Genomic DNA, 26,823 nt, shown 5'->3' with positions numbered 1-26,823 from the left:
TATTTATTTCTTCCTTCTGCTCCAAACCAGTGATTTGAGTCCCAGTTTCCTTCCCTTTACTGTTGGTTCCCTGCACATTTTTCTTTATTTCAGTTTTCATAGCCTTCATTTTTTTTCCTCTAATTTGTGACTATATTCAACCAGTTCTTGAGCATCCTGATTACCATTGTTTTGAACTGTGCATCTGATAGGTTGGCTGTCTCTTCCTCACTTAGTTGTATTTTTTCCTGGAGGTTTGATCTGTTCTTTCATTTGGGCCATTTTTTTTTTTTGTCTCAGCACACCTGTTATGTGTAGTCAGGGTGGAGTCTTAGGCTCCACAAGCATGGAACAACCCATATCACTGCGTTGTGATGCTGTATGTGGGGAGAGGTCTAAGAGGGAACAGTGCTTCTTGGTCTGCTCTCTGCCAGCTTTCAGTCACTTCCCCCACTACCCACAGTCAAACTGGGCCCTTCTGGTGCTAATTCCTGGCTGGGTAGGTTTGTGTATGTTCTAGGACCCCTGTGGGTCTCTCCAACGAACTCTCCTGTGAGTCTGGGAGTTTCTCCTGCCACTTCAACCCCCACAGGTGTTTTTAGTCAGAGGATTTGAGGCTTTATTTCCCCACACTGGAGCCCTGGGCTGTGTGGTCTGTCTTTCTCCCCAGTTGTTCCTCCCAGTTTACCTGCACACAAATGTGGGACTGCCCTGTCCACCAGCTGCCACCTCACCTGGTCCTCCAGCTACTGCCTTGCTGCCAGTCCTCTCCACCCAGCTTCCAGTCCCCACCCCTCCTACCAGTCTGGATGAAAGTTTCTTCTTTAACTCCTTTGTTGTCTGACTTCCATACAGTTCAACTTTCTGTCAGTTCTGTTTGTTTTTTGTTTTTAAATATTTTGTTGTCCTTCTTTTGGTTGTGCAAGGAAGCACAGTGTGTCTAACTATGCCTCCATCTTGTTTAGAACTTGGATTTCATTTTGTTGTTACATTGTATGAGTATTTTATATATTTTAGAGATTAGTGCCTTATCAGATATATGATTCACAACTATATTCTCTTATTCAGTAGGTTGCCTTGAAACAAGTAAACACAAACAAAGACACAGAGCCTTTGAATTTCATCTCAGGCTTCCCTGTCAGTGCATCATACTTTGTAAGAGGCAATTGCTCTGACTGTATATCATGCTGGCAAAGTGTTCAAGTTCAAGTAGCAAATTTAGGATAATGGTTACCTTTGGAGATGGAGCCAAGGGCATGAATTCAGAGAGGGCTTCAAGTGTACTTAAATGTTATATTTTTATGCAGGGCTGTGGGGTACATGGGTATTCATTTTCATATGATATGAGTCTGTCCAGAAAGTATCCAGCCATGTACTATGAAAAGTAGAGACATTTATTGAAGAAGTTACAAGATACAGGAAACATTATACACAGGACAATGACACTCCAGTCTCCTTCAAAGTAGGCACCTTGAGACCTCACACAGTTCTCCCAGTTGCCATCAGCTGCCCTGTTGTATTTTCCTGAATCTCATTGATGATCTGAAATCTCTTCCCTTTCAAAGGTGATTTTAGGTTTGGGAAAAGGCAAGAGTTGCAGGGTACCAACTCTGGGCTGTAGGGGGCTAAGTCACTGGGTGATTTGATGTTTTGCTGAAAGAACTCTGCACAAGATGTGATGCATGAGCAGGCATGTTGTTATGATGAAGCTGCCAATCACCACTTGCCCATAGCTGTGACCTTCTGAATCATCCGAATAGTTTCTGTGGAGGAATGTTGAAGTTTAATGCAAAATTTCATGCAGATTTTTTTCTCAACTCAGTCATTTTGAATATGAAGGCCACACAATACACATGCTCACTCAGTGGAATCTACCACCCCCACTGACTAGTACAGTGAAGTCATCATTGTTCATGCATGTGCATTCCAGTCCACTCTCCTTGGCTGCCAGTTGACATCAATGTCACACAAACCATTCTTGATATATTAACAATCATTGGACTTTTTCCAGATAGACCTCATGATATTTATTGTATCACATATTATATATATTATATTATCTTGAATTTGCTAGTTATCACTTCCATGCTTATATTATCCACAAATAATACTGTATTTTTTAATATTTTCAGACTCTAAAGATGTAGAATTATCAAATTTAATGTGCCCTTCTACTACCTTTTATTTTACGTAAAATATTTTGAGATTTGTCTATATGGATATATGTAATTTAGACCTCTATATTAATATTCCATTTTATAAAGAGGTGACAATTGAGGGATCTTTTCTGTTATTGGTGGACATTTAGATTGTTTCCTATTCAATATAGTACTGGAAGTTTTAGCCACAGCAATCAGACAAGAAAAAGAAATAAAAGGCACCCAAATCGGAAAGGAGGAAACAAAACTGTCACTGTTTGCAGATGACATGATAGTGTACATAGAAAATCCTATAGACTCTACCAAAAAACTGCTTGACCTAATAAATGAATTTGGTAAAACAGCACGATACAAAGTCAATATCCAGAAATCAAAGGCATTTCTGTACACCAACAATGAAACAGCATAAGCAGAGATCAAGGAAAAAATCCCATTTGAAATAGCAAAAAGAAAAATAAAATATCTAGGAATAAACCTAACAAAAGAGGTAAAAGACCTGTATTCAGAAAACTATATAACACTCAGGAAAGAAATCAAGGAAGACACAAACAAATGAAAACATATACCGTGTTCATGGATTGGAAGAATTAATATCATCAAAATGGCCGTACTACCCAAAGCAATTTACACATTCAATGCAATTCCCATTAAAGTACCAATGGCATATTTCACAGACATAGAACAAACACTTCAAAAATTTATATGGAATTATAAACGACCCTGAATAGCTGCTGCAATTTTGAGAAAGAAGAGGAAAGTAGGAAGGATCACAATACCAGACACTAAACTATACTACAAGGCCACTGTAATCAAAACAGCCTGGTACTGGCATGAAAACAGGCACATGGACCAATGGAACAGAACAGAGAGCCCAGAAATAAGCCCAAGTCTCTATGGTCAATTAATATTTGACAAAGGAGGCAGCAACATAAAATGGAGTAAAAATAGCCTCTTCAACAAATGGTGTTGGGAGAACTGGACAGCCACGTGCAAAAAAATGAAACTTGAGCACCAACTTACACCATATACAAAAATAAATTGAAGGTGGATAAAAGACTTAAATATAAACCGTGACACCATTAAAGTCCTAGAGGAGAATGTAGGTAGGAAAATCTCAGATATTTCACACAGAAACTTTTTTACTGACTTGTCCCCTAGAGCAAGGGACATGAAGGAAAGAATAAACAAGTGGGACCTCATCAAAATTAAAAGCTTCTGCACAGCTAAAGAAAACAGTATCAAAATAAAAAGAGAACCAACTGTATGGGAAAACATATTTGCCAATGATATCTCAGACAAGGGTTTAATCTCCAAAATATATAAAGAACTTACAAGACTGCACTCTAAGAAGACAAGGAACCCAATTAAAAAGTGGGCAAAGGACTTGAACAGACACTTCTCCAAGGAGGACATACAGAAAATCCAAAGACACATGAAACGATGTTCAATATCGCTAGCTATCAGAGAGATGCAAATTAAATCCACAGTGAGATACCACTTCACACCAGACAGAATGGCCATCATAAACAAAGCAACAAACAACAAGTGTTGGAGAAGTTGTGGAGAAAACGGATTCCTAGTGCACTGTTGGTGGGACTGCAGACTGGTACAACCACTATGGAAAGCAGTATGGAACTTCCTCAGAAAACTAAAAATGGATCTGCCTTTTGACCCAGCAATTCCACTGCTGGTACTCTATCCTAAGAATACTAAAACACCAATTCAAAAGAACCTATGCATCCCAATGTTCATAGCAGCACAATTTACAATAGCTAGATGCTGGAAGCAACCAAGATGCCCATCAGTAAATGAATGGATCAAAAAACTATGGTACATTTACACAATGGAATTCTATGCAGCAGAAAGAAAGAAGGAGCTCCTACCCTATGCAACATCATGGATGGAGCTGGAAAACATTCGCTTATGCTAAGTGAAACAAGCCAGACAATGAAAGACAAATACTGTATGGTCTCACCTTTAACAGGAACCTAAACAACAAAACAAAGAAACAAGCAAAATATAACCAAAGACACTGAAATAGAAGTCAGGCTGACAGTGCCCACAGAAGAGAGTAGAAGGAATTTAAGGGGACAGTGGGAAGGGTTCACAGGAACAAACTTAAGGGACACATGGTCATAAACTAAGGGGAGGGTGGTAATGGGAGGGAAGTGGGGAAGAGTGGGAAGGGGGGGCTGGATTGGGAGTAAAAAGGAGAAAACTGTATTGGAACAATGATTAAAATTAAAAAAACATTCTTTCCTAATTTTCACTCATACAAACACTGCTATAACAAATTATTTGATAAATAGCTCCTTGTGCACAACACAAAAGATATTTAGGGGTGAACTTCCTAGTCTGTAGGGCATATGCCTTTCATTTTGCTAGGTATTGTCATAACTCAGAAGGATTCTTCTGCTTTATTTTCTTTCTAACACTACATGTGAGTTGATGTTGGCCCACATATTTTCCAGCCCTTGGTAGCATTTTACAGGTTTTTACCTCTCTGCCCCGATCCCCAGAAAAGATGGGAGAGAAGTGAGGAAGAGGGAGGTCAAGGTTCTGCAATTAGGAGGAGAATGTCAGCTCTGAGGAATTTCCTATTATATATAGTTTAATGAGCAAAAGTTTTTGTTCTCTGTTTTGGTGAAAATAATGTTAGATTTCTGTTGGAAACTTACATTTTTTACTCTGAAGCAGAGGAGTTTTTTTCCCCCTTGTTTTTGTTCTTTGCAAGTAAGTGGAATATGCCAATTAGCAAGCTAATGTTCTAAATGTTCACTTGTGATAATAGATATTTTTAAATGTTTTAAATAGCATGGAGCATTGGGTTTATTCTTATTTCTTTCCAAAGTTTCAAATTTGTTAAAATGAATGGAATTTAAAATGTGATACAACTTTATGGAGAAAGATTGATTGTAATTATTTCCTACTCTAATATGCATTTTGTAATGGGAAAAATAAATGATAGGAAATGTGTTTACCTTTTAAAACAAGTAAGAAAAGTCTTACAGAGCAAGTTTGGCCATTTTATGTTATCTCTTGTGTTCACAGGTGGGAAAGGATAAGTTCCACAGAATGCTGGTGACTGAAGGTAAAGCTGGAATAGATGAACTGCCTCTCAGGCAAAGGTCGAAGCCTAAATATAGTGTGTTTCCTAAAGAAATGGGAAGTGGAGTACCATCCTGGGTAGCATTTGATAAGCAGGTAAGTCACATGACATTGGGATAAATGCAATATTAAAATGTTACATGTACTAAATATTAAGTAGATTTGAGAAAATAAGAGTCCCAATATAAATGTTAAGGTTAGTTTTTCTGAAAAGACAAATTATGGAGCAAAGGTATGCCAAACAAAGAAAAATTATCCCTGTTTCTGTTTCTGATCAGGCACATTGGTTGCAGGACGCCAAATGTTCACCTTTCTTGGCTAATGCTTATTAACTTTTCTTTTAATGATTATTTTAAAATGATAGTTTACATTCAATATTATTTTGTATTAGTTTCAGGTGTACAGCATAGTGCTTAGACAATCATATACATTAAAAAGTGTTTTTCTTGATATTTCATGTACCCACCTGGTGCCATGCATAGTTATTACAGTATTATTGACTATATTACCTATGCTGTACTTTATATCCTGGTGACTGTTGTGTAACTATGAATCTGTACCTCTTAATTCCATCACCTTTTTCACCCAGTCTCCCAATCCCCTCCCTTCTGGCAACCATCAGTCTGCTCTCTATATATATGAGTCTATTTCTGTTTGTTCATTTATATTGTTTCTTTAGATTCCACATATAAGTGAAATCATGTGATATTTTATCAGACTTTCTCTCATCTTGTCCCCTGGACAGGATAAGCTGTTCTTTTATAGGCCATCACTTTTGTTTATTCAGTTGCTATTAAGTAAATAAGTTTGTTTGATTCTCAGTGTGCCATTACATAGCAACAGAAAGATGCTTTCTCTCCTTTTCTCCATACCAATTTTGGTTTTCCCTTCCTGATGACCAGGTGGTGCCATGCCAAGAATTGTACAAGTGAAGGAAAGAGGTTTCATTATCAGAGAAGGGCCTGAACTTCTTAATGTGTATGTTTATACATATAGCACACACATATATTCTGGCATTTTGACAGTTGACAAAGGCAATCCATTTGAATATCTTAAAAAGGAACTAAGATCAAAAGGAAAAAAAACCCAGGCTGACCAATTATTTCTCATTGCTGTATTTATTGACAACCCCGTATCTCTGTCCCATGTTCTATTCTCCAAAACAGAGACTGTTCTTAGATTATTTAGGTCCTATAATTAAAATATAATTTAGGTAATTAGATAAAGAATTCAGACAGACTTCTGGCCAAGATGGAGGCATAGGTGGACGCACCATACCTCCATGCACAACCAAGATTGGAATAACAACAATTTAGAGGCAGAATAACACCCAGAACTGACAGAAAATTTATCTGAATGGAAGTCGGACAGCCAAGAAATTGAAATAGACTCGTTCGTCCAGACCGGTAGGAGGGGCGGAGATAAGCAGCCGGGCGCGGGGCGAGGTGTGGAGAGCAGGGAGAGTTGGGTGCATAAGGCAACCGGGAGTGCAAGGCATCTGGGGAGTGCAAGATCGCAGCAACAGGTGGACCCTGAGTATGCAAGTGGCAGCAGCAGACCCAGTGAGGTGGTGATTGTAGAGCAGGGCAGAGCGCACAACCCAGGATCCCAGAGAAGGGACTGAGGTCCCACAGATAACAGAGCTACTGCCATTGTTCCCTCTCGACCCCACCCTCACACACAACATCACAATCTAGTGACTGGGGTGCCCAGCCCTGGTGAACACCTAAGACTCCGCCCCTCACTGTAACAGGAGTGACCAGACCAAGGGAAAAAAAAAGAGAGAGAGATGGCTCAAACAGAAGAACAAATCAGTGCCCCATAACTCATCCTTTTGAGTGACTAAGAGATAGCTAACCTATCAGACGCACAGTTGAAAACGCTGGTGATCAAGAAGCTCACAGAATTGATTGATTTTGGTCGCAAATTAGATGAACAAATGCAGGTTACCATAAAAGAAATGAAGGAAAATGCATAGGAAACCAATAGTGATGGGAAGGAAACTGGGACTCAAAACAATAGAGTGGACCAGAAGTAAGAAAGAAACAACCAAACAGGAAAGAATGGAGAAATAAGAATTCAAAAAAATGAGGAGAAGCTTAGGAACCTCCAGGACATCTTTAAACGTTCCAACATCAGAATTATAGAGGTACCAGAAGGGGAAGAGGTAGAGCAACAGATTGAAAACATATATGAACAAATAATAAAGGAGAACTTCCCCATTCTGGATAAGGAAATAGACTTCCAGGAAGTCCAGGAAGCTCAGAGAGTCCCAAAGAAGTTGGACACAAGAAGGAACACACCAAGGCACATCATAATTACATTACCCAAGGTAAAAATGAAGGAGAGAATCCTAGAAGCAGCAAGAGATAAGGGGACAGTCACCTACAAAGGAGTTGCCATCAGACTGTCAGCTGATTTCTCAAAAGAAATCTTGCAGGCAAGAAGGGGCTGGAAGGAAGTATTCCAAGTCATGAAAGACAAGGACCTATATCCCAGATTACTCTATCCAGAAAAGCTTTCATTTAGAACGGAAGGGCAGATAAAGTGCTTCTCAGATAAGGTCAAGTTCAAGGAGTTCATCATCACCAAGCCCTTATTTTAGGAAATGTTAAAGGGACTTATCTAAGAAAAGATAAAAAAAAAAAACATGTATAGTAAAAGGCCAGCAAACTCACAATTATTAACAACCACACCTAAAACAAAAACAAAAACAAACTAAGCAAACAATTAGAACAGGAACAGAACCACAGATAGGGAGATCACATGGAGGGTTAACAACAGGGGAGTGGGAGGAGGAGAGAGGGGAAAAAGGTACAGAGAATAAGTAGCATAGATTGTAGGTTGAAAATAGATAGGGGGAGGTTAAGAATAGTATGGGAAATGTAGAAGCTAAAGAACTTATAAGTATGACACATGGACATGAACTAAAGCGGGGGAAATGGGTGTACAGGGTGGAGGGGAGCGAAGGAGGGAAATGGGACAACTGTAACAGCATAATCAATAAAAAATAAATATAACACCATTAAAAAGAATTTAAACTTTTATATATTGTTTATCAGGTGGTACTTTTAGCAGCTTTTTAAAAGTATATTTTATTGATTATGCTATTATAATTTTCCCATTTTTTTTCTCCCTGTTATCCACTCTCTGCCCTGCACTACCCCCACCCTCAAGCATTCCCCCACCACCTTAGTTCATGTCCATGGGTTGTACATATAAGTTCTTTGGCTTCTCTGTTTCCTGTACTATTTTAACCTCTCCCCATCTATTTCATGCCTACCAATTATGCTTCTTATTCCCTGTACCTTCTCCTCCCCATTCTTACCCTCTTCCTCCCCACTGAAAACCCTTCATGTGGTCTCCACTTCTTTGTTTCTGTTCCTGTTCTAGTTGTTTGCTTAGTTTTGTTTTTGTTTTTTAGGTTTAGTTGTTGATAGCCGTGAGTTTGTTGTCATTTTACTGTTCATAGTTTTTGATGTTCTATTCCTTAGATAAGTCCCTTTAACATTTCATATAATAATGGCTTGGTGATGATGAACTCCTTGAACTTGACCTTATCTGGGAAGCACATTATCTGCCCTTCCATTCTAAATGATAGCTTTGCTGGATAGTGTTATTTTGGATGTAGGTCTTTGCCTTTCATGACTTGGAATACTTCTTTCCAGCCCTTTTTGCCTGCAAGGTTTCTTTTGAGAAATCAACTGATAGCCTTATGGGCACTCCTTTGTAGGCAACTCTCTCCTTTCCTCTTGCTGCTTTTAATATTCTCTTTCTCTTTAATCTTGGGTAACTTAATCATGATGTGCCTTGGTGTGTTCCTCCTTGGGTCCCATTTCTTTGGGACACTCTGGGCTTCCTGGACTTCCTGGAAGTCTGTTTCCTTCACCAGATTGGGGAAGTGTCATTCATTATTTGTTCAAATAAGTTTTCAATTTCTTGCTCTTGTTCTCCTTCCAGTGTTCCTATGATTCAGATGTTAGAGCATTTAAAGTTGTCCCAGAGGTTCCTAAGCCTCTCCTCATTTTTTTGAGTTCTTGTTTGTTTTTTTTTTTTCATTCTGTTCCAGCTGGATATTTATTTCTTCTTTTTTTCCAAATTATTGATTTGAGTCCTAGTTTCCTTTCCTTCAGTGTTGGTTCCCTGTATATTTTGCTTTATTTCAGTTTGGGTACCCTTCACTTGTTCCTTTATTTTGAAACCAAGCTCAATCAATTCTGTGAGCATCCTGATTACCAGTGTTTTGAACTCTGCATCAGATAGGTTGTTTATCTCCTTGTTGCTTAGTTCTTTTTCTGGAGTTTTGATCTGTTATTTCATTTGAACTATGTTTATTTGTCATGGTGCATCTGTTATGTTGTAAGGGGGTAGAGTCTTAGGAATTTGCCAGGTGGGGCAACCCTCTTTGCTGTGTATGTGGGGAAGGGGTCAGAGAGGGAACATTGCTGCTCACTTGCTCTGCTCCTGTTTCATTCTCCTGGGAACTCTCCTGTGAGACTGGGCGTTTCTCCTGCCCTTGCAACCCATGCAGTATTTTACAGCTAGCTTTGAGTCTTCAGTTTCCTGTTCAGCCAGTCCTGCCTTGCCCACATAGTCTGCTGCCTTGCTCTATATCCTCTCCTCTCAGCTGCCTGTCTCTACCCCTCCTACCAGTCTGGGTGAATGTTTCTTTAACTCCTTGGTTGTCGGAGTTCCATGCAGTTTGATTTTCTGGCACTTCTGGTTGTTTATTGGTTTTAAATTAGTTGTTATCCTTCTTTTGGTTGGGGTGTGTGAGGAAGCAAATCATTTCTACCTCCACCTCCATCTTGGCCAGAACTCCTAGCAGCTTTAACATGGATTGATTAGCAATACTTTGATTCCAATTAAAATGTCTTCAAATTTGGTACAAGTGACATGTCTCATGTCATCAGTGTTAAGGTCTATAACTTAGAGCACGTATCTTTTTGAAAGCCAGTTCTGACACTTATGGAGATCTAACAGACTGTAGGGAAGCTTCTTTTCTGGGAAACCATCTCTGCTTTGAACATGGACCAATATTTTTCTATCTCTATCTTTTTAAAAAGTTTTTTCCCTTACCTGACTCATTGCTGGGCCTGGAGTTCAGAAGAAACTTCTGGCCTGATGTACTGGGATGGATCATCAATAGTTTCCTGTTAATGTCAATCTTATAGGTGTTTGTACATGATCGTTCTACAATATATAATTTGCAAGGGCCAAAGAAAAGATTGTACTTTTAGTTCTTATGTTAAAAAGACAGTTATTTACAATAAGTAAAACTAATTCAGCACTGAATAAGTAATGTTGTAGGCCATAAAATATTAAACTGTTATCTTGAATTTAAAGTTGAAAATTCCTTTTATTTTATTTTTCTCAATATGTAACATGTGCCTTTCAAGCCTATGTTGTAGCCCTTTAATTACTTATAAAATTATGTAGAATATTTAATGAGGCTGGAATGATTTTAGCTTACAACTACTTGAGAAAATGAAGAACTTGGTCATTTCAGGCCTAACTAAATGCAACATAATTCTTTCAGTTATTTTGTTGGTCAGATTCAATTAAATATTCATTGTGCTTAAAACGAGACACTAAGACTATGAAATATTTACATGCTGTGATGAGAATGTGAACTACAGACTAAATCCAAGTTAATACCCATAGAAATTTATAAAATACTTTCTAGATTCATGATTCAACAAAACAAGTCAATACCTATTAATAATTTTTCTTAAAAATGAGGAATTTTTAACTCATTGCCAGTTTTCCCAGTAGCTTTTAATCATAGCAATACATCTAGTATTACATTCTCAAACAATACAAAGTAGAAATAAAGGCAGTTCCTTGGAGAATGTATCAGAATTAATGTTCGTAGATGCTCTTGGTGCCCATCCAGATCCACATTAAGAGTGAGGTATACCCATCCCTCTCAACTGAAGCAAGTGCTTTGGGAAACAATTCATATTTGCAATCTCCTATGGACTTTTGCTCTTGACCAATGGGCACTACATTGCCCAGAGAAGCTTGGGAGGTAACACAGGACCCTTTACCACAGGAGGGGGCAGCAAATAGTTGATTTTTCAAAGTTAAAAATCTGAGCTTTGTCAAGGTGAGCACCTCTTTATTCTGATATAGGCTCATAGGCCTTGTGTGTCTGACCATCGCAAAACTTCACATGGGAATGCATCCTTGCTTTGCTCATTTCTCTTCCCTTGACTTCTCCCCTCATTTCTTTCTAGGTTTCTCCTATGAGTATGTCCATAACAAAGCACATGCACCTAAATCCCTGTTTCTGGCTCTGCTTCTGTGGAGCCTAAGAAATTATTTCGTGTTATTCCATAATTCTACGAGTGACCATCAAAATGCTGTGCTCAGGCTGACCATAAAATTACAAGCAGAAAAGAGGCTATTTGCAGTCACGAAAAAGAGCCAGTGTTTATTATCTTATATGGCTCCCATGGCGGACATTTCTAGCAGTTTATCTTTTATTCTCCCACCCCCTTCATCCTCATGGAGAGAACAGCAGTTTTATTCAGGCTGGAGATATAAGCACTTAAAAGTGTTCACTTCCACAGGCTCCTTGCAGCTAGGACCAGCCATGTGACTCAATTCTGGCCAATGATATATGAGTTAAGGTTTATTAGGTGTGGCTCCCAGGGAATTTATTTTTTTAATTAAAAGAGTCAGGCTCAGCTGGTATGTTTTCCTGCCCTTCGCCCTACCTTTGTGTTTCTGTCTGGAACTAGGGCATAATTCCTTAGGGCACAGCAGCCACCTTGTGAGTGCTGCAGATATAAAGAGGATCTAGAGCCCTGCTGCCATAGTAGACCTACAATTTTTAGGCCACTAAGGGTCTCTCTCTCTCTGGACTCCTTGTTATATGAGAAAAATCAGTCCCTATTTCAGAGATTCTTTACTCAGGGAGGCCTTTGGAAATGTGCAGAGGTGTTTTGGGTTGTCACAATGACTGGAAGTAGCATTGGACTAAGTTAGGTAAGTGAGGCACTTGTCTTGGGTGCAAAATTTGAGGGATGTGTCAAAACTCAGTAATCAAACTAGATAATAGTTAATTTTTATTTTAATGAAATATATTAAAGATAAAAATTAATGCAAAAACTTCATGATGAACAAAATGCCAACATTTTAAATAAAGACAGGATCAGTTAACTGCCATGCTTAGCTATACTAGAGGCTGAGACAAAAGGAAAATCAGTAATACTGATTCCATCTTTATTTAACACTTGGCATCATGGATTGTTTTCCATTAATTTTGATGTTTTAAATCACCTTGCCCTAGGGCCAGCCCTGATTGTGAGGTGCTGTTACTATTGAGTAGCTGGGGGCCAACCATAATTTTATACCCTAAAATGTGGAAAGGGTATGTGGAAAGGGTATACACTTTCCACATTTTATACACAAAGGGTATACACTGGAGAGAATGTTCTATCTAAAATGCCAGTACTGCTCCCATTGGAAACACAGTTCTACTTGCTTAAAACTCTTGGCACTAGGAAGATTTATGCAAACAGCAAAACATAATTTTACCTGATAATACACCCACTTCCAAAGACTATTTGTTTTATTGAATTCATTCAAGTATAAACAAGCACCTATTCACTCATACCAGTTAGGTGCAGTAATCACCCCAGTACCTCCATAAGGAAGAAGCAAACCTGGATGATTGTTCTCATTCTATAATTGAGGAGTCGTTTATAAGAAGTGGGGTAGGGGCCAGGGTTCTGAGGTTGCATGTTGAAGGCACTGGAATTACCATGTAATGTTAACTTTAAAAATACAATAGCCAATTATTTTACCAGTAAAAGTGAGTTTATTCAGGAATGAGAGAAGAATTACATTTTGAGACATGCGAATTATGACAAACCATATGCAAATACAGAGAACAAAGGAGGGGCATGTTGCTTCATAGAGAAAAAGAAAGAAGTTGGGAGCGGAGGTTATGAGCAAAAGTCCATTGAAAGAGAGTGACAGTTCAGGGTGGTGATAGCTTCTCATTGGTTGAGTTGTGGCATTTCCCATTGGCTCTATTGCTGGGCAAGGAGAAAATCTTACTTCCTCCTGCTGGAGTAGTAAAGTAAGTCTCTTCCTGTTGATAAGTACGAAGTATCTTTCTTCCTGCTGGAATCTGCAGAGGGCAGTAGGTGGCAGTGTGTGAGAGTTATCCCTTCAGGGATTCCCAATTCTGATACTTTTTGTAATTTTAAAAATATTTTATTAATGTTCTATTACAGTTGTCCCCATTTTTCCCCCTTTGCCCTCCCCTGCCCATCCCATCTCCTGCTCTCACAGTCAGTCCCCACCCCATTATCCATGTCCATTGGTCATTCATACATATTCTTTGACTAGCACCTTCCCCTTCTTTCCACCCTTAGCCCCCTTCTCCCACCCCACTGGTTGCTGTCAGTCTGTTCCTTGTTTCCACGTCTGGTTTCTATTTTGCTCATTTGTTTTGTTCATTAGGTTCCTCTGATTCTGATAATTTTAAATGAGGTTTTCTTTGTTCATTTTTATATAAATAACTAAATGTGATTGTGGCTCAGTCACTTTACCTCTCTAACCTTTATTTTTTGACTATTGTGTGGGGTTTGGCTAGGTGATCTCTAGTGATGTTTTACCACTAGCAATAGATCTCTAAGACTTTAGTCTTACTTTATGACATTTAGTCTATGACTAAAAGCAAATTCAGCTTGTTCATCATAGAGCTGAGCCTAGACCCTGGATCTTTTGGCCTGAGGCTCTTTCTAATTACACTAGGCACCTATTGCTTCATTATCAATTTAAATTTGGCATTTAGTAGTTTATGATATACTGCTGTTGCTATTGTATATGATCTATCATTAGCTGCTATTATAAAAAGTCAGACTAGTTAGAAATTTTCAAATGACTGAATGTTTTTATTTGACTTTTATTTAAATGTTAGGTACCATTTACACTGACCCTACAATTATACTCTCATTTCTTTTAATTTGTCAATGGCTCCTGTTTAGCCTAATTTGTTTCCTAATTTGCAAATGACCCTATTATAGTAAGTGGCAGGATAAAGGTTGATCCTGTAGGGTATGCATACATTTAAAAATGTTATTTTATTTTTTCCATCTATTGTGGACATAATAATTATAATCAAACCTACTGACCACAGAATTAGAATTTTAATAACTTTGCATTCATCAGCATTGGATTTGTGGTGAGCTGAATATTTATGAAGCGCTATGTGAATCTTTATGCTTTGAACAATATAAAAATATATTTTTAAAATATTACTTGATCTCTTAGATCACCTTGATTTTTTAAAATTGAACAAGTTGGTTTATTATTCATGCAGTGAGGGAAAACACACACACTTAGTAACCACAGAATGTCTAAGTGACCACATGTTAGAAAAGACTTATTGTAGGATTTGGGTTTGTGTTAGGTAGTTTTGGAAAGGGCTTATGGAAGAGGAGTCTTTCTCTGGATTGGTTTCTATTAAGCAGGGATGCTTCTCTGATTGTGCATCAATAAAAATCACTTATAGTGAGAGTAGACTAGAGTGAGGCCATAGCTATAAGTATGAGAGAAGCAGCTGTCACTCCTGTGAGCTAGAGGGGGATATTTGAAATTTTGTGGCTTAGACAATTTTCATGTTCTCTGTGTTGAGACATGGTTATAGGGTACTCTTATTTTTGTGTTGATCTACTGTGGTCTCAGACTGGCCATGTCTGAGACTGATGTTCTATGAAAGTGTTCATATTCAACAGGAGAACACAAAGTCTTTGCTGTTGCTGCCAGCCCAGCTTATAGCAACACCAAAGCCAGATGATAGTGCAGGGCTGGCTCCTGAATTTCAGGGGCTGCTTTTCTATTTCTAACCCAATACCAGCAAAATGTTTAATTTTCCTACTGGGGTATGGGGTCGAGGAGCAATAAAATACATTAGAATTTCATATAACTACCACAGAAAAATACATAAACATAGATTCTTCAAGTTTGGTTTATACCCAATTAGGAAAGTTATAAAATATAATCAGAGTATATAAAATACAATTAAAATTTTAAAATAACTGGAAGATGAGTCATATATTGCACTTTTAAACCATACCCAAAATTTCAAATGACAGTTTTTCCATAAATTTATGTAATTTTCAGATTATCTGAATCCTATTAGAATCACTTCATAAAAGACACAAAGAGGAGCAAGACAGACCATGCAACCCAGGGTTCCAGTGTGGGGAAATAAAGCCTCAAAACCTCTTGCTGTAAAAACTTGTGGGGATTGTGGCAGCAGGAGAAACTCCCAGTCTCACAGGAGAGTCTGTTGGAGGCACACATGGGATCCTAGAATGTACAAAAACCCATCCACACAGGAATCAGCACCAGAAAGGCACAATTCGCTTGTGGGTAGTGGGGGAAGTGACTAAAAGCAGCGTAAGAGCCTAGCAAGTGGTGTTGTTCCCTCTCTAGCCCTTCCCCACATGCAGTGCAACAGCACAGCAAAGTGGGTTTCCCCTCTGGCAAATACCTAAGGCTCCACCCCTTAGTACATAACAGATGCACTGAGACAAAGAAACATGGCCCAAATGAAAGAACAGATCAAAACTCCAGAAAAAAGAACTAAGCAGTGAGGAGACAGCCAACACATCAGATGCAGAGTTCAAAACATTGGTAATCAGGTTGCTCACAGAAATGAGTTGCAAAATAGAGGAAGAAGTGAAGGCTATGCAAAGTAAAATAAAGAAAAGTATACAGGGTACCAAAAGTGAAGGGGAGGAAACCTGGACTCACATCAACAATTTGGAACAGAAGGAAGAAATAAACATCTAAGCAGAACAGAATGAAGAAACAAGAATTTTAAAAAAAAAATGAGGTGAGGCTTAAGTACCTCTGGGACAACTTTAATTCCAGCATCTGAATCATTGAAGCCAGAAGGAGAAGAGGAAGAGCAAGAAATTGAAAACTTATTTGAAAAAAATAATGAAAGAAAACTTCCCTAATCTGGTGAAGGAAATAGACATGCAAGTCCAGGAAGATCAGAGAATCCCAAAGAAGTTGGACCCAAGGAGGAACATACCAAGACAGATCATAATTAAATTACCCAAGATTAAAAGATAAGGAGAGAATCTTAAAAGCAGGAAGAGAAAAGGAGACAGTTACCTATAAAGGGGTTCCCATAAGGCTATCAGCTGATTTCTCAAAAGAGACCTTACAGGCAAGAAGGGGCTGGAAAGAAGTATTCTAAGTCATGAAAGGCAAGGACCTACATTCAAGATGACTCTATCCAGCAAAGTTATTGTTTAGAATGGAAGGGCAGATAAAGTGCTTCCCAGATAAAGTCAAATTGAAGGAGTTCACCATCACAAGCCCTTATTATATGAAATGTTAAAGGGACTTATCTAAGAAAAAGAAGATAAAAAAGTATGGGGAAGGGTTTACAGGAACAAGTATAAAGGATACATGGATAAAAACTAGGGGAGGGTAGAAATGGGAGGGAGGAGGGGAGGGCTGGGTGGGTGGGTTGGGATGGGAGTAAAAGAAAATCATACTGCAACAACAATTAAAATAAAATAAAAAATAAAAAAATAAAAAACTGCCAAACTTTTTTTTCAAAAAAAAAAAGTTCCATGGAATTTTGATTTGTAAACTTCAAATATAAAGTTCTTAAACTACATGTAATTATACTACATGTAATTTGTCTGAAATAAATTAACTTATTTCAGGAGATTAACTGTATTTAGAAAATGAATAAATATAAATAAATCAGCATATATATCAGTGCTAAAAAAAGTATGAACAGTAAAATGACAACAGACTCACAACTATCAACAACTGAACCTAAAAACAAAAAGAAACTAAGCAAACAACTTGAATAGTAACAGAATCACAGAAATGGAGATCACACGGAGGGTTATCAGCAGGGAGGGAGTGGGAGAGAATGGGGGGGAAAGTACAGGGAATAAGAAGCATAATTGGTAGGCACAAAATAGACAGGGGGAGGTTAAGAATAGTATAGGAAGTGTAGAAGCCAAAGAACTTATATGTATGACCCAAGGAGATGAGGTAAATGGGTGTAGGGGGGGTATGCTGGCGGGAGGGGGGAGGAATGTGGAGAGGGTAAAGGGCAGAGAAAAGATGGGACATCTGTAATAGCATAATCAATAAAATATATTTAAGGAAAAGATGCCAAGATGTATAATTGTAACACAATGTAATTGCAATGTATTGCAGTTTAAATCCCCTGTTTTACATCACAACTACATAAATCTTCAGCTACTTAGTTCTGAAGAAATCAAAAGACTTGCCTGAAATCAAACATGTCATGCCCCAAATTTCAAACTATGCATTCTGCATTTATCACTGAGGAAAACACAAAATTACATTATTTAAATTTGTGTTCAAGTTTACAATTTCATCATATAATATATTTCTTAAATAATACTTTGAAATTTAAAAGATATTTCATAAAAAGTCCCCAAATTCAGAATGAGTGTTTTTGGAATAAAAAGAATGAGAGTCACAAATTAGTGTCTTATTAAGGAAGGTAGAGTTTTCCTTTCCCCGTTTCCTAAAACCTAGAGTTTAGTTATTAGGCAAAATTTAAAGACCCTACCCACATGCCTAACATTAGTCCAAAGTTAAAATTGTCTTTTCAAGCTTAAACTTGGATACCACTACATACCGATTAGAATGCATATAATTTAAAAAGACCGACAAATACTAAGTGTTGCCAAAGATGTGGAGGTCTGGGATTTTCATACATTTTGATAGGAATGTAAAATGATACTGCTATTTTGGAAGAGAGTTTGGCACTTTCTTAGATAGTTAAATATATAATATTTACCACATGAATCAGTAATTCCACTCCTATGTATTTTCTAAGAGAAATTAAAATATATGTTCACATAAAACTTCATAGCATCATTATTCATAGTAGTGCAAAACAGGGAAAACCCCAAGTGACCATCAACTGATGAATGGATAAAGAAAATGTGGTATAGCCATGTAATGGAAATATTCAGTATTGAAAAGAAACTATGATATATATTACAACATGGACAAACCTCAAAAACATACTAAATGAAAGAAAGCAGACAAAGAAGGCCTTATATTGTATGACTCCATTTATCTGAAGTCCTAGAAAAGGCAAATACATCAGAGAAAGCAGATTAGTAGTTACCTGGGGCTAGCAGTGAGATAGGAAACTTTTAGGGGGTGATGGAAAGGTTCTAAACTGGATTGTGGTAGTGGCTACACAACTGTATAAATTTATGAAAAGTTGAATGGTATATTTATAAAAGGTAAATGTTATGTTATATAAATTATAATTTAATATATTATAATAGTTTGTTAGGAGTACCTAGTTTCCTTGTGGGTGCCTTAAACCATAGAAATTTATTTTCTTATAGTTCTAGAGGTTGGAAGTCCAAGATCAAGGTGCTAGCAGGGTTGATTTCTCTTAAGGCCTCTCTCCTTGGCCTGCAGATGGCTCTCCTTTTGCTGCCTCTTCATGTGGTTGTCCTCTTTGCACACTGATTATTTTTTGGACATAAAATATTTATTTGTAACATTTTAATTAAAAAATTAGGAACTAATAGCTGCTATTTGATTTACTGACTTATAGTTTAAACTGATTAATATTTTTTCTGAATTTTTAATCCATAGAGTAATGTTTATGTACTTTCCCCCTTCTATATTCAGACCACCTGCAACTTTATTGGAAACACTTAATTATTTGCCTCCTTCAGTTTTGCATTCGCAGGATTCTGCCCTATAGTAAGATCGTTACTTTGATGGTGGGTGATAGTACAAACACTGAAAACATAATCTGTGTACTCTTTAAAAAATGTTTTTGAAATAATTTAGACTTATAAGAAATTACAAAAATGGTCCAAGGCAGTTAGTTACTGTGTACTCTTTTCCTAGCTCTCCCCAATGATAACATAGTATGTAACCATAGTACATTATCAGAGGCAGGGAATTGACAATAGTATAATTCTAAACTTGAAGACCTTATTTGAATTCCACTAGTTTTTAGATGCACTCATTTTATCCTGAGTTTATAGTTCTATGAAATTTTATCACATGTATAGATTTATTTTAACAACCACCACAATCAGGATACAGAATAACTGTATTTCTTTAGGATTTTATTGAGTTTTTATTTTAATCAACTTTATTGAAGTAAGTCTTATTTTAATTATTCAAATGAACTTTATAGAGGTTATTTATACATGATGAAATGTGCCCATTCTAAGCATACAGTTCCATGAGTTTTGACAAAGGTATGCACCACCACCCCAAATAACATATAGAATACCTCTACCGCCTCAGAAATTTCCCTCATACCCCCTTTCATTCACCCCTCTGCCATTGCTCTTACTTCCATTACCATAGATTAGTTTTGCCTGTTTTGAACTTCATATAAATGAAATCTTGTAGTCTGTCTTCTCTGGTGTCTAGCTCACTTTTGGATTTAAGATTTGAGGCATTGCTTTGGTAACAAGTATGTATATAAGCAAAGTGCAGCCAATTCATGTAATAATACACTATGGCAGATTTCTGGTTATTTGTATAGTAATTTTTCATCTTCTGGATTCATATCCCTTTATTTTTTTAAATTTATTTTAATTGTTGTTCAAGTTCAGTTTTCTGTCTTATTTTTAAGTATGTTGGTTTTACTTTTTCAAATAAATTGCTCTTCTAACCATCTTCATATATTTTTAAACATTTAAAGATGTTAGAATTGTTTATATTCTTCTACTTATTTTATTTATGCTCTCCCATTTAAATACCTGTTTTGACTATGAAATTCATTGTGCTGTTTAGTGTGGTAATAGTTCTTTTAATAAAGAGGATTCTCCCGGGATACATGTCATTATCATAAACCTTTTATCAGAGGTATATTTAATTTAGGGAGCGTGGTTATTTTTTCTAGGATATTAGAAATGGGAAATGGCAGGGAGGGCATGATTCCCACATTATCAAGGGAGGCAGAAATACTTATCTCCATTCTTTTTTCAAATTCATCTACCCTCCCTATACCCCACCACCAGTCTTTCAACTTCTTTATTCCCTCCCCCTTCCATTCTTTTGACCTTTTCTCTATTTCTTTTTCTCTTTTATTGGACTTCTTCTGTCTCTTCAGCCTCAGTCTCTTTACTTTCCATACTTTGCCTTCCTCTGCTTCAGATCTGGCAATTGCTGACTTTAGCTCTTAGGAGAGTATAACCATCATCATCAGGATCTTTTCCATTCCATTTGTTCCTAGGGTTGGACCCAGGGTTCATGTCTCCCCAAATGGAGCATTGAAATGAACTATGTGTACAGTGGTTGGGGTATCCCTTGAGAAAAATGTCCTCCTACAACACCCTACTAATGGGAGCCTCTTTGGTATGGTAGAGAGGGCAAGCCTTTTCAGTCAGGCAGATAGGCCCAGAACCTAGACTTGCCACTGATTACCTGTTTCATCTTGGCTATGTTTTTCAACCTCTTTAATCTCAATTCTATCATCTATGAAGTAAGAATACCAACCCCTGCCCTGGCTGGTGTGGCTCAGTGGATTGAGCCCCGGCCTGTGAACCAAAGCCTCGCCAGTTTGATTTCCAGTCAGGGTACATGTCTGGATTGTGGGCCAGGTCTCCAGTATGGGGCACACAAGAGGCAACCACACACTGATGTCTCTCTCCCCCTCTTTCTCCCTTCCCCTCTAAAAATAAATAAATAAAATCTTAAAAAAAGAGTTTTTTTTAAAAGAACACTAACCCCCAACTTAGAGCTGTTATGAGCATCAGATGGACAATGCATGTCAAGTGTCCAGCTCATAGTGGTAGTCATGAAGAATTAACTCTCCTCCCTTTCCTAAGACTTGGCTTGTTGTTGTTGTTGTTGTTGTTGTTTTATAATACATGGGGTAGGGAGAGTGGTGTTCCTATAGGAAATGAAGCATGAATTGGGACTATTTCAGTCATCTCCTATGCTGCATACTTCTTGAATTTTTCTTTGGCATGAATTCTGGCTTATTTCAGAAGACTAATTATGGAGATGCTGGCATTGAGAAGGGTGAGTTCTGAAAACTGGCCATTAAGATATTATTGATGCATTGCTGTTCCCAGTTGTTCGCCAGTGTTTCATTTATGCTGTGGGTATTAGGGTAGTTTAAAAAGTCCCCTCTTATTTAAATAAGATATTTTGTCATGTTTCTTCTATTTTAGCAAATTCATTTACTGGTCTTTTAGGAGGAAAGGTGGTAAATAACTACCTTTATTATTATTATTTTATTTTTAATCATTTGGAACTAATAGCAGTCAGTAATAGACTACTACAATTGTGTTTACATTCCAATTATTCTGAATTTATTCTCAAAGATTTTATACCATCATCATCTAGGTTCTAGAAACTCCATGTAGGCCCTTTTTTAGGGTTTGGATTTTTTTTTTTTAGAGAATATTTTACTTTATTTTTAAAAATTTTTTTAAAGAGTTTATTTATTTATTTTTAGAGAAGGAAGGGAGGAAGAGAGAGAGAGAGAGAGAGTGAGAGAGAGAGAGAGTTTATTTTTAGAGAGGGAAGGGAGGAAGAGATAGAGAGAGAGAGAGAGAGAGAGAGACAGACAGACAGACAGACAGACAGACATCAATGTGCGGTTGCTGGGGGTTATGGCCTGCAACCCAGGCATGTACCCTGACTGGGAATCGAACCTGCGACACTTTGGTTCATAGCCCACACTCAATCCACTGAGCTATGCCCTCCAGGGCTAGGGTTTGGATTTTTAAAATTACACTTATTGGGGTGACATTGGTGAGTAAAGTTCGAAGTATACATTTCCATTATACATGATCTGTATATTGCTTTGTGTGCCCACCACCCAAAGTCAAATCATCGTCCATCAACATTGGTTTTTTTTTTTTTTTTGCCACCATTTCTTTATTTTTTTCCTTTTAATTTTATTATGCACTGGTTTTAGGTATGAAACTTAGTGGCCCTTTTATGTTTAATAAAATTTTTATTTTCTCTACAGTCTACTTTGTTATTTCCCTCCTTTTTAGCTTAAAATATGAAATCTGTTTTGAGTGTTTTTTATTCTTTGTCTCTCTGGTTCTACTTGTTGCCTTTTTTCTCTAGAATTTCAGGGCATTTATTTTTGCATTTGTGTTTGGGTATCAAAAATAGAACTTTTAAATTCTGTCCAGTTGGCTTTTACTGTCAGCTTTATCAATTGAAGCTTTGGTTTTCACTGATATGTAGTGAGGATAATATTATTTATATGTATTCCCAGCTTTCTCATTTTCCGCATGCCCTACTTGCTGAACAAAAAATTGTCTTTGCTCAAGTAACATTCTCCCCATCCTCTGAATTTTTCAGTCAGATTTTCAGGCTTTGGGGGATGTAGGAAAGGGAGAGGGGCTGGAGAGAGATGGAGGAAGGAAGGAGAGAGGGAGAGAGAAAGAGAGAGATACCATAGACTGAGCTGATGGTGAGGAAAAGTGGGACTTAAGAGAATCAAAAAAGAGGGGGAAGGCATTGGGGGAGATGTAGATGTAGAACATAAATTGGATCACTTTTATAGTTTCTTCAGAGGTCTAAGACAAGATGGACTTTTAAATTGGTAGTGAATTGCCTGGCCTTTTCTTTTAATATACTACCATGTTGAGACCAGCTCACATTTGATTATTATTTGAGTTATATCTAAATGTCAAATCACTAAATTGTATATTTTTATTTATGTTTAAACAAATAAGAGAACCAGCATTACCCTCTCTGTTACTGATCTAAGTCCTCTCTCAACTCCCTCTGAAATCTCCCTTCCATCACTCTCCTTTTCAAGGCCACTGCTGCTATCCTAGTTCATATCTTTCACCTAGAGAGTAGCAACTTCAGTGGCATCCCTCCCGTAAATTTGATTCTCTTTCTTGACTATCCGCTCTACTACAGAGTTAATGTCCTAAAATGTTTAGAATCCTTTGACTTAATTTTGCATGGCCCAGAGACCACCTATCTTTTGGTTCTTGAACTTTGCTAGTCTTATTTCCTCTGCTCTCCTTTCATCACTCAGCCCTCAGCACACAGAATGACTTATAGGACCCCATATACCATACATTATCATGCTGCTGTAACTTTGTTCATGCTATTCTCTCTGCATAGAATGCCCTTCCCCTCTGTGTGCAGTTGTTTCTCCATCTCTCAGTCCTTAAGAACCATTTCACAATTCAACACCCCTCTGATGCTCCTGGTGATTTAGCACTTTCCCCTCCTACTGAGCATTTTCAAACCCCTGTTAGAATAGCCCTGTTACTCATCTGTGTCCTTCACCGAGCTGGAATGTGTTGGGGATTTTGTGGAAGTTGAGGAAATAGTGGTTAACTTGTGGCCTCTGAAGTTAGGCATCTTGAGTTCTAGTCCCAGCTGTCCCATTCTCTTACCTTGAGACTTTGGGAAAATTACCTAATCTTCTAAACTTTGACTTCTGTAAAACAAGGATCGTAGTATTACTACTTTATAGATGTGTTATGAGAAGTGAATGATATAAAGTGTAAAAGCACTTAACACATTTCCTGATCCATTAAAACTACTTAACTAGTGTTAGCCATTTTCATTAATCTTTGAATTCTCAGAGCCTGGCACAGAGCCTGACACATAGCAAGTGTTCAGAAACATATCCTAAGTGATCTCACCTATAAGAGGAACCTAATGAAAAAATAAACTAACATGCAAAATGGAACCAGAAACATAGAAACATGGAACAGACTGACAGTGACCAAAGGGGAGTGGGGAGGGGGATAATGGTGGAAAGAAGGGGAAGGGACTAATCAAAGACCTTGTATGAATGACCCATGGACATGGACAACAGTGTGGGGATTGAGTGTGGGAGTGGGGAGTGGGCTGGGGAGGAGTGCAAAGAGGGGAAAATTGGGACAACTGTAATAGAATAACAATTAAAAAATAAAAAAATATATATTATTGAATCTTTCCAAATGGCTTTTAGCTTTATTTCCAATGCATTATAATTATTTGGAGGTACCATACCCTGCTTTCATAAAATTATATTTTATTGATTATGCTATTACAGTAGTCCCAATTTTTCCTCCCTTGCCCCTTTCCAACCAGGATCCTCCACTCCCTTGGGCAATCCCCACACCATTGTTGATGTCCATGGGTCATGCATATAGATTCTTTGGCTACTCCATTTACTATACTGTACTTTACATCCCCATGGCTATTCTGTAACTACCTATTTGTACTTCTTAATCCCCTCACCTCTTCACCCATGACCCCATAACCTCTCTAATCTGGAAATCATTAAAATGCTGTTTGTATCCATGATTCTGTCTCTGTTCTTGTTTGCTTAGTTTGTTTCTTAGATTCAATTGTTGATAGATATGTATTTATTGACATTTTATTGTTCATAGTTTTGATCTTTTTCTTAAATTAATCCCTTTAACATTTCATATAATAATGATATGTGATAACGAACTCCTTAGTTTTCTGATGTGGGAAGGTCTTTATACGCCCTTCGATTCTTAATGATGGCTTTGCTGGGTAGAGTGATCTTAGCTGTAGGTCCCTGCTTTTTATGACTTTGAATATTTCTTGCCAATTCCTTCTAGCCTTGCAAAGTTCCTTTTGAGAAATCAGCTGACAGTCTTATAGGAACTCCCCTGTAGGTAACTAACTTCTTTTCTCTTGGTGCTTTTAAGATTCTGTCTTTATCATTAACCTTTGGCATTTAATTATGATGTATCTTGGAGTAGGCTTTTTTATGTCCATCTTGTTTGGGACTCTGTGCTTCTTGGATTTGCATGTCTATTTCCCCCACCAAATTAGGGAAGTTTCTTTCACTATTTTTTCAAATAGATTTCCAATTTCTTGCTTTTTTTCCCTTCTCCTTCTGATACCCCTAAGATGAGAATATTGGAATGCTTTAAGTTATCCCAGAGGCTGCTTACACTGTCCTGGTTTTTTTGTTTGTTTTTGTTTTTATATTCTTTTTTCATCTTGTTGTTCTGGTCAGTTGTTTTTTGCTTCCTTATGTTTCAAATTGTTGATTTGATTCCCAGCTTCATCCACTTCACTGCTGTTTCCCTGTAAGTTTCCCTTTATTTCAACTAGTGTCTCCTTCATTTCTGACTGGATCTTTTTAGTACTGTCGAGGTCCTTACTAAGTTCCTCAGGCATCCTTATAACCAGTGTTTTGAACTCTGCACCTGATAGATTGCTTATCTCCATTTTGTTTAGCTCTTTTTTTGGAGCTTTGATCTGTTCTTTCATTTGGATTGTGTTTCTTTATCTCCTTGTTTTGGCAGCCTCCCTGTGCTTGTTTCTATGTACTAGGTAGAGCTGCTTTGACTCTGTGTCTTGGTAGTGTGGCCTAATTTTGTAGGTGTCTGTAGGGTCCTGTAGCACAACCTCCCCTACCACCCAACCTGGGTACTCAAGGTGCGCCCTTCACATGAACTGAATACACTCTCCCCTTGTAGTTGAGCCTTGGTTGCTGTTGGCAGGTCAATGGGAGGGATTTACCCAGGCCAGTTACCTGCAAAGGCTAGCTGTGACCACTGACAACCAACTTTTGCCCTCTGTGGAAGATAAGCTGTGTGGGGGCAGGGTGGTGGTGCTCCAGTGTGGTCTGTAGCTGTCCACTAGGTGCATAGGTTCTGGGGTTTTCCGGGTGGTGCAGACCAAGATCAGCCACCACCTGTGTTTTCTGGGGGCCACCTTGCCTGAGCTATAAAGCAATCTAAGATGGCTGCTACCTCTGCTGGGCTTGGAGATTCCCAGGTGAAGCCAATCTGTGAATCTAGGCTGGCTGCTGCTAGTGCTGGGCCTGGGGCCATTTAGCAAGAAGTATGGGGGCTGAGGGCTCACTGAAGCTGGCTGTTGCTTGTTTGAGAGGATTTAAGAAGTTGTGAAGCATGAGCCAAGACCTGCCATTCATATGGAAAAGCAGCTTGGGTGAGAGTTGGGTCACATGGAGCCTCTGGTGATCTTCAGGGTGGGGCAAACAGTGTTAGCCAGATTAATGAAGTTTCACATATGGCACCAGCCTGCTGGCTCTGTAGTGGAGGGTCCAGAAAAGGGAGGGGTCAGGAAAGGGTTCAGAAAAGGAGGCCTTTTCCCTCCTTTCTGTCTTGGAGAAATCTGTCAACTACTCTTGCCTGGATGCCAGACACTTCAATTTCTCCCTGTATGCTACTGGAACCTTTCAAGCTACTACCCAGTGCTAGAGCTTGGAGGAGTGAGTCTGAGTAAATTTGTGTGTGGGTTCTTTAATAGGAACACTGATTGTGACTCCAGAGGTTTCTCCTATTGACTCAATCCCTCCCGGGTTTTGCAGACAGAAGTTATAGGGACTTACCTTCCTGTCTCTGGAACCCTGGGCTGGGGGGCCTGTTGAGGGTCTGAGACTCCTCACTCCTGTTCCCTTCTGAATTTTTATCCAGCACACATGGATGTGGGACAAACCTGTTCCATATTTCCACCCCTCCTACCAGTCTGAATGGATGTGGTTTTTCAATTCCGTAGTTGTTAGACTTCCATTCAGCTCCATTTCTGATGGTTCTGAGTGATGGTTGTTCTACATTTTAGTTGT

The 26,823-nt window shown here is 38.1% G+C and overlaps 1 protein-coding gene across 2 annotated transcripts in view; it reads left to right on the top strand.

The window, feature by feature from the left end:
• EFHC2 (EF-hand domain containing 2) overlaps nucleotides 1–26,823 on the top strand; it is a 257,879-nt gene that overhangs the window by 23,745 nt on the left and 207,311 nt on the right. For both annotated transcript variants that reach the window (XM_036016315.1, XM_028523328.2), the window contains exon 2: nucleotides 5,190–5,342. In XM_036016315.1, coding sequence (XP_035872208.1) covers nucleotides 5,190–5,342 — 153 coding nt within the window. The remainder of the gene's footprint in view (nucleotides 1–5,189; nucleotides 5,343–26,823) is intronic.

Source organism: Phyllostomus discolor, chromosome X (assembly GCF_004126475.2).
Source record: "Phyllostomus discolor isolate MPI-MPIP mPhyDis1 chromosome X, mPhyDis1.pri.v3, whole genome shotgun sequence".
NCBI lineage: Eukaryota > Metazoa > Chordata > Mammalia > Chiroptera > Phyllostomidae > Phyllostomus > Phyllostomus discolor.
The sequence above is the reverse complement of the archived record's forward strand: the minus strand, read 5'-3'. Positions and strand labels throughout refer to the sequence as shown.